Genomic DNA, 15,477 nt, shown 5'->3' with positions numbered 1-15,477 from the left:
TTTCTTAATCAAGAGTTTATCATTAAGAAGACTTAAGAAAAATCTAGCTGGAATTCATTATACAAATGGATTCATTTCTTCTTTTCTGTCCTTAATAAAAATGAAGGCCATAACTCATGTAAACTCTCACTCTTTTAAGTATTAGGACCAAAAATTCAGTTATTTAGAGCTTTTGACAGTTTCAGCTATGAAATATATTATTGTCCTCGCTATTTTATATAAGTATATATATATATATATATATATATATATATATATATATATATATATATATATATATAATTATTTCCTAAGCCACCTGACCAATCTTATTCTTTCTATCAAATCAAACAGTCTTATCAGGACAAAAGTTTTATTCTAAATTGTTTTTGGTTGCCTTGCAAAAAGTGTGAAATTAAGTCTTATATCTAAGAAATAAGCTTTAAAACAAATTTATATATTGTAACCTTACCTAATATGTCTAGTTGCCGTAACCTGGTACAATTAGAAGCAAGTTCTTCAATGTCTGTGTCACACACAGACCTGTTAGCTGTAAGAAAGAGTTTTTGCAAATTCGGGAGTTGGCGAGCCAGTCTGGCGAAGCACCCAGTGCTGCTCTGCAGAGTGGGGCACCAGCCAAGGTCAAGTTCCTCCAGAAGTGGACACCCAGAAGCCAGTTCTGCTATTCCATTCTCGGTAATATTCTTACATCTCCACAGATCCAGGGTCCGGAGTTTTTTACACTTAGCCCCTATCATGCTAGCTACTACATCATAGTCTTCAATCTGGAAATGAAACAATTCCAATCTTTTACACGTTATGCTCAGAAATGCAAACTGTTTAAAGCTAATTAGAACATGCTTAATCTCTCATTTTTGCATCCATATAACTATACTTACTTACATGCTTATTAATACAGATCTGTCCACTCATCTCACGGATCTTCCACCACTTCATAAAACTGCAAGAGTCATCACTTACTTAAAAATCCATTTAATAGTATGTTAACGAATTAAATCCCAAAGCAGTCTGAATTCCCCAGTCTCTCGCGAACAATTTGAGGATTGTGTGTGATTCTTTCATACCTACTATTTTGACCTAGCGCTGCTGCTACATGTTGACAGGGCCTAGTATCTTCTATTTTATATGATTAATATACTTAGGTATATTATCTCTGATAAAGGTGTGCACTTTGCCAGTCTCTAAAACTGGTGGAAATGCTGACAGTACTAATTAGGATAGCAGTTTTGGGTTACGTAAGGCATTTATAGACTGAACATACAACATGAACAAAATTTAGACTAATATGCTAAGCACCGTCAGTTATTAGAGGTGTCCAATACTTATCTCATCATTACAGGATAAACATCTACTAATCAAGGATTAAACATTTCAGTTCTTGGGCTTTATATGCTTCAACAATGTTTCTTAAAATAGGTTCTTTCAAGAGGCTCATTTAATTTTGTTGTAATCATGTATCAAAGTTATCACCAAAAGTCAAGAAGAAAGAAAATAGTAAATATTTACAATGATTTTTTTTCCTTTTATTCAAGTGCTTATTCTATTTTCAGTGAATATTTATGGACTTACTATGTACTATCGCCACTCCAGATGCTAGCAACAGTTGCAAACCAAAAAACAGATTATTTTGTTCCCATTTGGGGAAAGACAGAGACACAAATAAATTAACAAAATTAATTCAAAGAGTAAAACACGGTGATATGAGACTGATCAGAGTGTCAAGAGTTGGGGGGTGGTGATGGTTGCTGACTCTCCAGGAATGAGCTTGGTGAACTTAAGAAACAGCAAGATGACCAGTAATGGCCCAAGGGTAGTGAGGGAGAAGATGGACTAAAGAGGCAGAGGTACTCGGGGCCAGGCAATTTAACCACAAAGAGGCTGGATTTTTATTTCATGTACTAAGGAAGGCAATGAGGGTTTTAAGCAAAGGAGTGACATGATATGATTTACACTAAAAGAAACATCCCTCTTGCTTCTGTCTGAGGACGGCCTACAGTAGGTGAGAATGCAGAATGTCCACTGGAGAGGACTGCATCAGTTTGGAGGTAAGATGACAGGGGCTAAAAAGAAGCAATTAAACTTCTGAAATCCATGATTCCTATCATGCTGAATTTGTACCAGGGCAATCTCAGTGGCATATGGACTAGTTCTCTATCAGCATACCTACTGTACCATGTAAAATTCTTCCAAGAGTTTTTTATTGTGAAATTTCCCCAGCATTATTAAACACATCAAGCACAAAGAATCCAGGGGTGGGAAAATAAGAAATTAACTACATAATCTTGCTGGACTGAAGGCAACCTATCCCTGTTTTACTCATTACTACTCACCCTGAATTACAGAAATAATATGGAACCCTTTTTCCCTTAAGAGAGTTAGATACATTTATTTTCTCACTCTAATTTTTAATATATAACAAATGTCACCAAGGAATTATCAGCAAGAAGTTAGGTGACTTAAATAGATAAAAAAATTCACAGGAAACATAAGAAAATGTAAGCCAGGAATTACAATTCTCTAGTCAACTTTAAAGTATTCGAAGAAGCACTTATAGAATACCAATCATATATAGAATTTAATTTTTTCTTAGTCATATTTTAGATAGTCAAAAGAAACAGATAAAATTAATTTTAAGAATATATTCTGTTTACTGACAATATTTCCATTTCAGCATGTATTATAAATACCAAAAATACTGAAATGTTTGCAGGGTGCTGATAGCACATCCCTATGATCCTAGCTATTTGGGAGGTTGAGATCAGGAGGATCGTGGTTCAAGGCCAGCCTGGACAAATAGTTCTTGAGACCTCATCTTAACCAATAGCTGAGCACAGTGGAGTGTACCTGTCATTCTAGCTATGTGGAAAGCTGAGAGCAGAACTGATGTTCTAGGTCAGCTTGGGCAAAAAAAAAAAAATCTCGTAAGACCCCATCTCAATGGAAAAAAGCTGGATATGTGGCATTCACCTGTCATCCCAGTGACTGTAAGAAGTATAAAACAGGAGGATCATGGTGCAGGGCAACCTAGGCAAAAAGCCAGACCCTCGCTTCAAAGTAACCAGGCTGGGAGGGTGGTGCTGGAGGCATGGCTCAAGCAATGGAGTGTCTGCCTAGCAAGCCTGAAGCCTTGAGTTCAAAGCCCAGTACCACCAGTACCACCACCAAAAAAAAAAAAAAAAAAGCCTACTATAATGTTTTACATTTTTTGGTACTAAGCCTTCAAAATATGCTGTATACTTCACATTTACATCACGTCTTAATGTGGACTAGTGTATTTCAAGTGCTCAATTGTCACACATGGCTATCAGCTATCACGCTGGATGGCACAGTCTGCGAGGCTAATTATGAAGTTAGGGTATTCAGGATATTATGTATGTACTTTGCTTTGCTTTCTCTTAGCCTCCAAGGAATCATCTGTTTCTTTCCCCTCTTCTGGGAACTCACTGGATAGAAAATAAATACAGAACTCAACTCTGGGTACAAGGTTGCCCACAATAAGCTGTATTTCCCAGCATTCTATGATACAAAGTCAGATGAATAAGTGTTGGATAACAGGCAACCAACTTCAAGAAAGGGTACTCAAGGGAAAGTGTATGCTTTTCCTCCTTCCCTTCAGCTTGATGTGGGGATATGATAGCTGGAGCACCATTCAAAGCTATGAGGTCAAATGTGTGACCATGGAGACTGAGCTAGAAGTCAGGGTCTGTCAGGGTGAGAGGAGTAGAGCAGCAAATCTGGCTGGATTGTCACTTCTAACACTTTATTTACATGAAAAAGCAATAAACTATCTTGTTTAAACAGTCATTTGGAATTTTTCTATCATTGGCAGTTGGACCTAATTTTAACTAATACATTTGCTTACGAACTTGCGAGAAGATGGTAGATGAGAGGGATGGAACCAATGGGGGCTTTGTTATCTATTTGTTCAATGCTTTCCATTACCATAGATAATAAAACTTTAAATCAAAGAGATGATTAGCTATTTAAGAAAAAATTTAACTATCTTTATCAATCAGAAGAAATTTAAAAAGAAATGGACAGATTTCTAGATACATATGATCATCCAAAACTGAACCAAGAGGAAATTAATCACCTGAATAGATCTATAACACAAAATGAAATTGAAGCAGCAATCAAGAGTCTCCCCAAAAAGAAAAAGTACAGGACCTGATGGATTCTCTGCTGAATTCTATCAGACCTTTAAAGAAGAACTGATACCAACCCTCCTTAAACTGTTCCACGAAATAGAAAGGGAAGGAAAACTGCCAAACACATTTTATGAAGCCAGTATTACACTTATCCCAAAACCAGGCAAAGACATCTCCAAAAAGGAGAACTGTAGGCCAATTTCCTTAATGAACACTGATGCAAAAATCCTCAACAAAATAATGGCAAACTGAATTCAGCAACACATCAAAAAGATTATTCACCACGACCAAGGAATGTTGGAAACACTGTATTAAGCAAAGGTAAACAGTTTCTTTGTTGTAGGAATACCAAGGTAGAACTCCAAGATGAGGACATAGTTGCATCAATTCCTAATTTTGAGTAGAAATTCCCCCTCTGCCCTCACATACATACCTTATTATAATTAAATATCCTTCAGGACTAATTTTCCATCATTCACTTTTGAAAAATGCTGACAAAATATATGTAATTCCAAGTGTAAATATATATGTACAATTTCAGCTCTGTAAATATATATGTACATATATATATGTACATATATACATATATATGTACATATATATATGTACATATATATGTACAATTTCAGGTCTGTGGCAGAGGCCTACTTTTCCATGGAATATTACTTCAAGAGGAGGTAAACAACAAGCAGGGTAAGGTAACCTAGCTTAAGTTGAAGAGGGTGCTTACCAATTTGATAAGGGCAGAGTAGCAACATGCAAAGATCTAAGTAGCTGGTTTGTTGTCACAAAAACTGCCATCAATTGTCACTAACCCATCTACAAGAGTCACGGCAAGGAATCCAAAGAATTCCCATGAAATGAAATTCCTATGAAATGATTCAAAAAGGTAAGACTGTGACTTGAAGTAAGAAGAATCTAGTGGGTTCCCAAAATTGTTTTAAGAGTATAGGATGGCCTAAGCCCACACTTGCAGTTTTATAAGACCTGACTGCCAGGATTAAAAAACAGGAGCATGGAGATAAGACACTATAAGAGGCCTATCTAACCTACTATGCCTTATCTTAGGATATTGCTAAGCAACAAAAGATGCTCAAATGGGATCTCTTATAGGTCAAATACCTTGCCTGTGTATTCCGAGCCTAGGAGACCAGAATTTCTCTGGACTGTTAAAATTATCCTGCTTATTCAGGTCTTGCTACCAAATGGATACAAAACTGACAGATTTGGGGATCTCCTAAATCTGCTTTGGTTGGCAGTATTGGAGGAAGTGAACAGGAACAGACTGCTCCAAAGAAAGAGGCACATCTGGTGAGATGCATGTGCATACACACATACAAAAGAATTCAGTTGTCTCTTAAGTGTGCTATTTATAAGCCAGTATAACTATATAATTCAGATGAAAAAAAATTTCTCATGACCTCTTTCAGGGGCACACAACATCACAATTTTAAATCTTGAAGGCTTTTGGATTTTACAGACCAGCAAAAGTGCCAAAGAAAATTGAGTTCTGACATAAGGCATCAATCCTTTTACTTTGTTCAATAAGGGCAGTAAAAAAAGCCACTACGACATCAAGCAAGTCTATCTACTTATCATCAACATTTATAAGAAACAACCTCAGAATTTAAAAACTAAAATTAGTTTTGTGAAAAGATAAACTGTTGACATTTGGGTATGACTGACATCATGTTTTTTTAAAGAAACCCAGAGAGGTAAATGGCTTGTCTGAGATAACATTTGGCTGGGGCGGAACTGATCTCTTTCCATCACACTATACTTTTCCTTGTTCTCATAGAGAAAGGTCAGTTTCAGAGACATGGTCTTCAATTTAAAAAAATGTTTGAATACAGCATACAAAGTAGTTAACCATAAATCTGAGACATTAGGGTTAGGTGTGGGATGGAGTGGGTCAGCCTAAAGTTCACTCATAGGAAGAAAAAAGAACAAGAAATTGAATACAAGAATTTTCAAATACTTACCATTACACAACTTCCTAAACTGAGGTGCTGAAGCTCTGAACAGAAGTTCAAAATGCTGAGCAGCGCTGTTTGCTGCCATCAGGGACCACATCAGAGGCAAATATGGAAAGTGAATGAAAATGAAACAAAGAGAAGAGGTCAATTAGACATTAAAGGCTGTCACTACTTTCCCTGAAATGAGCTCAAAACCTAGGTTACAGATTCCACAAATGCCATTTAATGAGTCCCCAGTGCTCCACCATTGATTGGGTTGGTGTCATGGTAATCATTACTAGTCTCCATGTAACTCGTCACTTTGTATATGCTTTTGCATACTTTAAAAATACCTATATTCCCTATGACCTCTTGGTTTATTTCCCAGAGGTAAGCAATTTGAAAGTCTGGTTAAGAAAGAATAACAAGACAAGTTAAGCCATCCCTACCCCTCAAAAAAAAAAAGAAAAAAGAAAAGAAAGAAAGAAAGAAGAAGACCCAAGGGGTTAGTGGCACTCCTGAAGAAGAGCAGCAGCTCTGACATTCACTGATCAGCTGCAGGCTGATGGAACTGCCAATAGAGTCACTCCAAATCAGAACTGATCTGGCAACTTTAATGTCAAAGGGTTCTCTTTGCTGACAAGGACACCAACAACCATTGAGCACCTGTCTATAACAACATGCTGACTGAAATATATCTAGTATGCACTTTCTAGTCATGTTCCTGCCATTTACACCCATCCATCCTGTGCAACAGAAACGGTCTCACCACTAAAGAAACCCAAAGGTATGCATGCCAGACTGCTACATAATCATGGTAATTAAAATATTTTTTAAGTCCTAAGTTCACTTACCATGAAAAATTGTTAAAAGAAAAAAAACTGCAAAATAGTGAAATTTCTAGTTTTTCTGCTATTAAAGAGAAAACTACTTAAACTTATACAGCAAAATTTCTTTCCAAACACGTGAACTAAATCATATTTAACAAAATTAAGTTATTATACAATCTCTGTTAAATTTTCCAAGTGTTCAGAAATTGAAAAGTATCAGTTTAGGGAGGAATGAACAATATGTCAATGACAATACAAAACATCTGGCTAAATCTCAGACAAGATTCTCACTAGGGATGTGAAGTAATGAAGTATTTCACATAAAATAAGGTTACTTCCAACAAAAATAAAATAATAGTTATAATAGGCCTTAAAGGATATTTCATTTCAGTCTAATTATTTCCCCATTGAACATTTCTTCAAACTTAAGCAAAAATGAGCTTATATTGATTTTATACTTAAGTTTCAATGTTATATAACAAGACAATCTCCTGTAGCTTTCATAATGTGAACATTACAAAGAATGTCAAGACAAATTAATTTTGAGGGTCTCCACAATACTTAGTTGTACTAACTTCTAGCAGACAGCAACATGACATTAGGTTTGTTTTCATTAAAGAACCAGATCCTTATAACAAAGTTATTTTTATAATATTTTCCTATAAGCAAGATCCAGAACATATTAGAGAATTTTCCCATATATTCTTATAGGAAAATTTAAATTAAAAAGTTGGTTTGGAATGTAACTCAGTGGTAGAGCACCTGCTTACTACAAACAGGGCCTTCCTTGAGTTTTATCTCCAATACTGAAAAAAATGCACATATACATAAACATACACACAAAGTTTGTGAAACTTGTCTGCTATTTTTAAATTATTTACTGTGAGGAATCTCAAATATATTGACAATCACAGGCTCAATATGCTATCCATATGGCCAATAACATATTTATCAGCTCTTAGCACTTTGTCTTTTTTGCAAAGCATGTGCTCTACCACTTGAGCCACACTCCAGTCCATTTTGCTCTGCTTATTTTGGAAATAGGGATCTCCTGGAATATTTGCCTAGGCTGGTCTCGAACTGTGAGGTTGAAGGAGGCTGGCCTCCCAACCTCAGCCTCCCAAGTAGCTAGGATTACAGTTCTGAGCCACTCACACCCGGCTTGCCTTATTTATTATCTCTAGTTTTGTATCCATCCATCCATTCTCATACTTCCTCAGAGGTAAGTAACACTTATCATGACTTTGTGTTTAAAAATATGTTTGAAAATTATATAGTTTTACTATACATTACAAACCCATAAGCAGCATTTAATATTGTTCTGTATGGTTTTTACATTGTGTATATATATATATATATATATATATATATATATATATATATATATACACATATACTATATCTATAGTTCTGCATCTTCCTCATCAGTTTGTGAGGCATTTGTCCATGTTGATTCGGTATCAACTATTTTAACTGTTGCATAATATTTTTTATGCAAATATACTACAGTACACACTCTCATTTGATGATTATATAGTTGATTACAATTTTCACCACTACAAACAGTATTAGAATGAAAATTCTTATAAATGCTTCCTTGTGCATTTATTGGAGAGTATTTCTTTGGAGTACAGACCAGGGTGTTTGGGAATGTCTGACTATAAAATAGCTCTCTTTAGTGCCTGAATCAATTTATTCTCCCACCAGCAGTGTTTTAGGTCCAACATCTTTGCCAATGTGCTGGGGTTTTTTTTGTCCTTTTTAACATACATCAACCTGATGAATACAGAATGTTACAATTTGCATTAGTATGATTACTAGTGAGGGTAACGATCTTTTAATATACTTATTGACCACTCATATTTTCTGTTCTATAAATTGCTCAATCATATCCTTTGCTGATTTTTCCATTGGGTTGGTTCAGCCTTCTTGATTTATAGGAATTCTTAATGTATGCTGAACACAATCTTTGTCAGTAATATCTATTACAAATATCTTCTGTAAATCTAAGCTTTGTCTTTTCACTTTGTGTATGGGGTCTTCTGAAATGTGAACATTTTAAATTTTAATATAGTCATATTAATCTTTTCCTCTTAAGTTTCTATTCTGTTATCTTTTCTTAAAAAGTTCTTCTTTACCAAAGAAAATAATGTTTGTTTTCTTTTAAATGACAGCTTTGAAGTCATTATTTGCAATTAGGTTTTTAAACCAATGAATTGAGTTTTATTTGTGGTTAAGATATCAAATTTCATTCTCTCTTTGCTCCAGTTACCCACTTATTAGTGATGCTTTTTGTCACCTGTCGAGTTTCAATTTCTGTATTAAGTGTATTTTTGGGTTACTTTGTTTCACTAGTTTGGCTTTCCCTCCCCTAACACTTCAGTGTTTACTATAGTTTACAAGCCTTTAAATCTAGTAAGGTAAAGACCTCATTCTTCAAAACTCTCTTAGGTGCTCTTGGTCCTTTGCTCTTTCATATGAGTTTTTGAATCACCTTAAAATTTTAGTTTTGGGCTTACCTTTTTAAAACAAATAGAAAAAGATTAGATTTTTTTCCTCTGGTCATTAATTAAATGGCATTTTATCAATTTCTGTGATTACACTTGAAACCTCCTTACTAAATTTTTCATTTTATGGAGTTTTATTGTTGTTATTGTTTTGTTTGTGTAGCACTCCCATAACACAAATCAGCCCCATGACATGGGAAGGCGGAAGCCCCCCCAGTCTGACAAAAGCGGAGGAACCGGTCCAGGTGACAGAAAGCAGGAAATACAGAAAGTATGGACCAATAGGACCAAGAATGGACCTATAGGACCACACCACATCCTTTTCTTTAAGGCAGAAGCCTTACAGATATTAAAAAAATCAGCCCTCCGATGCTCAGGGGGTACCCAGTTTCCGGACCTACTGTGTGTCTCTTCGCCCAGCCTTTCTATCTATCAATAGTTTCTTTTCTGCCTATAACTCAGGTGCTATAGCCTCTTACTCTTGAGAGCATTCTGAAAGCAAGAACCCTCTAGCACTCTGGTGGACTCCCCCATGACATGTTTGTTTGCTTTTCAAAACAGGATTTGGCTTGTAGATCAGGTTGGCCTTGAACTCATAATCATCTTGCCTCTGCCTTCCAAGTACAGAGGTTACAAGGCCACCATGGCCAGCCATAAGAAATACTTTTAATAGTTTTTTTTTTCAGTAAGTTCGTAGATAATAAAATGTTAACAATTATTTACTGAGTAATTATTTAATGAGGCATTACTATAATTAAATATGTATTAATCCTCACAACAACCCCAATGGTTACACATTTAATTCTAAAAATACCATTCACACATTCATTTAATAAATAGCTATTGCATCACTACTATGTGTCAGGAATCTGAAATATATAGTGAACAGAATAAATAATAGCATATGAGGTAAAACCAACTATTGCCATTTATAGATGAAGAATCTTAGTCACAAGGTTAAATAACTTAAGCATTATCTATTTTCATGCCTAATTTTGAATGAAAGTTTAGCCAGCCTCAAAATTTTAAGATAAAGGTTATCTTTCAGCACTTTGAAAAAATTACTCCACTGTCTATTAGCCTCTGTAAGAAGCCCACTGACAGTCTAATTATCTACTTTTGTGGACTTTTTTTTTCCTACCATACTGTCCCTTTATTTTGATGTTTACAATTTTGTTACAATGTATCTGAAGACATTTTCATTTCTCATTACTCTACCTTTCCTTCCTTTTTTTTTCTTCTAGAACTTCTATTCAATGAACACTGGGATCTCTCAAATACCAGTCTTGCCCTACTATCCACATTATCCAGACTCTCTCCTTCCAAGGTAGAAATAATTCTCTCCCTTAAGAGGATGGACTGTATTTAATGACTTACTTTTTTTTTTTAATTCTTTTGAAAAAGTCTCCCTTCTACATTCATGCTTTTTGTTGTTATTTTAGATCTAGATTCTCATACGAGAGAAAAATGTGGTATTTGTCTTTATGATTCTGGCATTTGTTCTTAATACGATGATCTCCAGTTCCATTCATTTTCCTACAAATGACATAATTTCATTTTTCCCTAGGGCAGGATAATATTCAATTGTATATATATGCCATATTTTCTTTATCCATTAATCTGCTGATTGGCACCTAGACTGATACCATAGCTTGGCTATTGTGAATAGTGCACAATATTAGTGTGCTGTCGGAGCCAGCAATGGGACCTTGCCTGTGTGAGTTGACATCTGGCCTTGTGAGAAAGCTCCAAGGAACTGGGGCAAAAGTCTCAGACCAGACATTGCCTGTGTGAGTTGGTATCTGGCCTGGTGAGAAAGCCAGACGTCCAGAAAAACAATATTCAAGGTTCCCAGATGGTTTTGTGTCCTTCAGATGTAAATAAGAAAATTATGCTGACCATGTGCTTCTCCTGCTTCTCTGTTCCCATTTTAAAGGAGAAATAACAGAGAGTTAATTTTAACTGTGCTTCCCTGAACTAATGTAACCTTGACATGTAATACTTGGCATGCTTTTTCTGACCAAATGCTCTCTGTGTAAAAGCAGTTTATAAAAAGCAATGTATACTTCATTAAAGTGGCTACTGAGTAGGACTCAGTAGTCCCCTCATCTTTTTACAGCTTCTGTCACCCAGGTTCCGCTGGTAAACGGCATTACAGTGTGCAGGTATTTCTATTGTATGCTGACTTTGATTCCTTTGGGTACATTCTCAATAGTGGTACAGCAAGATTAAATAGTTCTATTTTTAGTTTTTTGAGGAACCTCCATGCTGATTTCCACAGTGGCTGGATTAATTAACACTGCCACCAACAGTGAATAAAAACCCACCCCCAACACACATGCGTTTTTATCAGAATTTGTTGTCGTTTCAACAAATAGATGTTTTCAATATTAGGTTATTTTGATGGTTAATTTTATGTATCAACCTGACCAGACAACAAGGTTTGGAGATGTTTGGTCAAATATTATTGTGGGTGTTTCTGTGAGTGTGTTTTAGGATGAGATTAACATTTAAATCAGTAAACTGAGTAGACTGATCTCCCTAATGGATGAGCCTCATCAAAGCAACTAAATACCTGAACAGATCAAGAAGGTTGACCCTTCACCAAGAAAGAAAGAATTCGTGCCTGATGCCTTTCCAACTGGGAAATTGGCTTTTCCCTGACTTTGGATATTAAACTGAACATCAGTTCTTCCCAGGACACAGACCTTCTAGCCTTCAGAGTAGAACTTCACCATCAGCTCTCCAGGGTTTCCAGCTTGCTGCCTCAGCCTACAGACCTTGAGTCCTGCTAGCCTCAGAATCAATGAGCCAACTCTTTATAATAAACCTCTTAACATGTGTCCTACTGGTTGTATTTCTGTGGAGAACCATAACTAATTCAGCTGTAAAAGAGCTGTGACTCCATTCTTGTCCTCCTTCCTTCCCCCACTGCTCCCTTGGAGGAAATCAGATGCTATGCCACACTCATACTCAGGCACCCTGTGGAGACTCTCCTGTGGACAGAAAGAGAGGACATGAGCCAAGAGCTAAAGAAAATTCTGCCAATAGCCATGTGAGTGAGTTTGGAAGGGGATCCTTTGGCCACAGTCAAGCCTTGAAATGACTAGAGTCCCAGCTAACAACTTGGCTGTGACCTCCTTACAGGCCTTTCTTTGGTCTCCTTAGAGCCAAAACATGCAGTGAAAACACTCCAGATTTCTGAGCCACAGAAACTGAGTGAGATAATACATGTAGGTTATTTTAAAACATTAAGTTTTAGAGAAAACAATATATAACAAGCGATAAATAATACAGTGACTGGTACACAGTAAAATATATATTTATCAAACGAATGAATAGGGTTCCTTTGAGAATTAAATGAGTATATAAACTTATAGCAGTGCCTGACATTCACAGCTTTCATACATTTGAGTAACCTCCCCAAACTTCTAATTTAGCAATTCATTCTTTATGTCCAATTTAGAATTTATCTCATCTACCAACTTTTAAAATTCCAATGACTAAATTTTATTTCCTAGATTTCTAATCAGTTACTTTTCACAACTACTTGTTTTTGTTCTTTAGTGTACTTAAGGTTCAATAATTTCTACTTCTTTTCAAAAAGATATTTTAGATTGCTTCTTTGATGAATACACCCCCTCCCCCCCACCACACACTTTATTCCTCTCTACTGAAGGGTCTTACAGAATGCCCCTTCCAGAACCAGGTCTTCTACTGAAGGTATACAGATCCTGCTCTGCAGTCCAGCTGGGGCACTAGGGATACTACAGAGCCAGCAGAAGGCTTAACTTGGTTCTGACTGTGAGGCATTCTCAATACAGTTTACTATGCCTTCTTTTGGTATATCTGCCCAGGCCCAAATTCCTCCTTTCTCTGAGTTTCATACAAACCCTTGCAGTGGCCTGGAGAGCCGTGTAATATTGACGCATAGCTCTAACTAATTGTCCATTTCCAGGATGGGATGATAAGATTTTTTTTGATAATAGTTTCAGATAAATTGCCTGATGAATCAGTGCTTCTAGTTAAAGGAAGAGTAAGACAAAAATATTTCTTGTAAAGAATTCTTAATGAATTAAAAAAAAAAGCAGTCAAACTTTGATGGAGACATCAAAAGAACACATAAGCCACCTTCCCAGGGCTTCCACTAGCTAAACAGGAGATAACTGGAGCAAAAAGTCATTTTTTTCTTCTTCTTTTCATATACAAAATCAGAAACTAGGGGGGCAGAACAGGTCCTGCCTGGGGGGGTTGGTACCAGTGGGAGGGGGGAGGAGGTGGGGAAAGAGTGTAGGAGGGTGAATATGGTAGAAATACTGTGTACACATGTATGTAAATGGAAAAATGTTATCTGTTGAAACTATGCCAGGAATGGGGGGAGCGGGGAATGAAGGAAAATGGTGGAGGGGGTGAATTCAAGTATGGTATATTGTAAGAAGTTTTGTAAATGCCACATGTACCCCCACCCAGCAAAACATTAAAAAATCAATTAATGTAAAAAAAAAGAATACTACTATTAACTTGTCTGGACTGTGCCTTAGAAGAAACATATCCATTACTTATTATGCTTCTTAAAGATTAAAACTTTAAGGAACAGGCCTAACACTACATCCTAACAGTATATCCCCTTAACTTACTTTTGAACTAAGAAGAGTCTAATCATGTATGTAGAAAACATCTTGAGGAATTGTGGACACATTCTTTCCTCTGGAAGAATTTTAAGTCATAGAAAAGAAATTCATGTCTTAATATAATTATTCTAGCAAATATTTCACAATAATTTTACCAGTCTTCACATTAAATAGGGAATTAGAAAAAAAATTTATTATTTTTTTATTCTCACCTTAAAAATTAAATGATACAACAAAAGAGCATTCAAGCCGAATGACGTTGTTCATGTTTGCTGAATAAGGGATATGAGATCAGATGACAGGACTGAGATATGGAGGGATAGAGATGATGACTGAAGGAAGAGATACTATGAGGGGTGTAACAGGTAGTCAAATAAAGATAAATACAAGGGTTGACAGATAGCACTGAAGTGAGCAATTATAAATTACCAGTTTCATAGTCTTACCCAGCAGAGCTCATCCTTGATAAGCTGGAGACTATGAGAGTGCCCAGGTTAAAAGAACACATCTTTGGCATCAGTTTGCAATCTCTCTAAACCCAGTTAACCCATTTCCTCCTAGAATATCTTTATAATCCTACTTCTCCATTACTTTAGTGCTCAGAATTAAGGTATTGCTATTAATATCAAAACAAAAAGAAGAAACTAAGAAATGAACTCTTAATTTCTAGGTATAAAACAGTCTGATTTTTTGTACAGACCACACACTCAATAGATTGCAGCAGGAGCTGGCAAACTACTCATTAAAGTATTGTCCATAGTTGTTTTCACCCTTCAACAGCAGGGATGAATATCTGTGACAGAGACAATAAGGTCTAAAATATTTACTCTCTAGCCATTCACAGAGAAAACTTCACAGATCCCAAAGGAAGAGCTCAAAACAATTTACCATTATGAGCACTTGTAATACTGGTATACATCTAGAACATACAAATGGGTGAATTGAAACTGTATTAAGTATACTATTGAAAAGGCACTCAGAAATCAAAAGTGAAAAATTTTTAAATCCTATTTTTTAGATCCCCAACTCTAAAGATTCTACTGGCCAGTTGTATAAAACTCATTCAATAGAAGAGCAAAATTAAAATACAGTTTAGTCAACAGCTTTTATAATGTAAGGAAACACATTCATTTTCAAATGAGTCTGTAATTTTCAAACAAAAAAGATCCATGATAATTTCTTCACACATACTCTGGTACCAAAACATACTACAGATGAATGCTGTCATCCGATACAATATACATTCATAAAGAAAAAATTATGTTACATTCCACTTAAAATCTACACACTAACACTGTTGAGCAGCTTTAAAACCCAATGGATAACTATCAGTAATAAATTAACAACTCTTCGCATACATGAAGAGGCAGAGATAGCTTTTAACCCAGTACCAAACTGTAAGAATA

General features: G+C 35.8%; 1 protein-coding gene across 3 annotated transcripts in view; it reads right to left on the bottom strand.

Annotated features, from left to right (window-relative positions):
• Fbxl4 (F-box and leucine rich repeat protein 4) overlaps window positions 1-15,477 on the bottom strand; it is a 64,945-nt gene that overhangs the window by 3,911 nt on the left and 45,557 nt on the right. For all 3 annotated transcript variants that reach the window (XM_074077895.1, XM_074077897.1, XM_074077896.1), the window contains exons 7-8: window positions 6,131-6,202; window positions 452-764 (exon numbers count right to left, since the gene is read on the bottom strand). In XM_074077895.1, the coding sequence (XP_073933996.1) occupies window positions 452-764; window positions 6,131-6,202 (385 nt within the window). The remainder of the gene's footprint in view (window positions 1-451; window positions 765-6,130; window positions 6,203-15,477) is intronic.

Source organism: Castor canadensis, chromosome 1 (genome assembly GCF_047511655.1).
Source record: "Castor canadensis chromosome 1, mCasCan1.hap1v2, whole genome shotgun sequence".
In the NCBI taxonomy this organism is placed as follows: Eukaryota; Metazoa; Chordata; class Mammalia; order Rodentia; family Castoridae; genus Castor; species Castor canadensis.
This window is presented reverse-complemented; position numbering and strand designations above follow the sequence as displayed.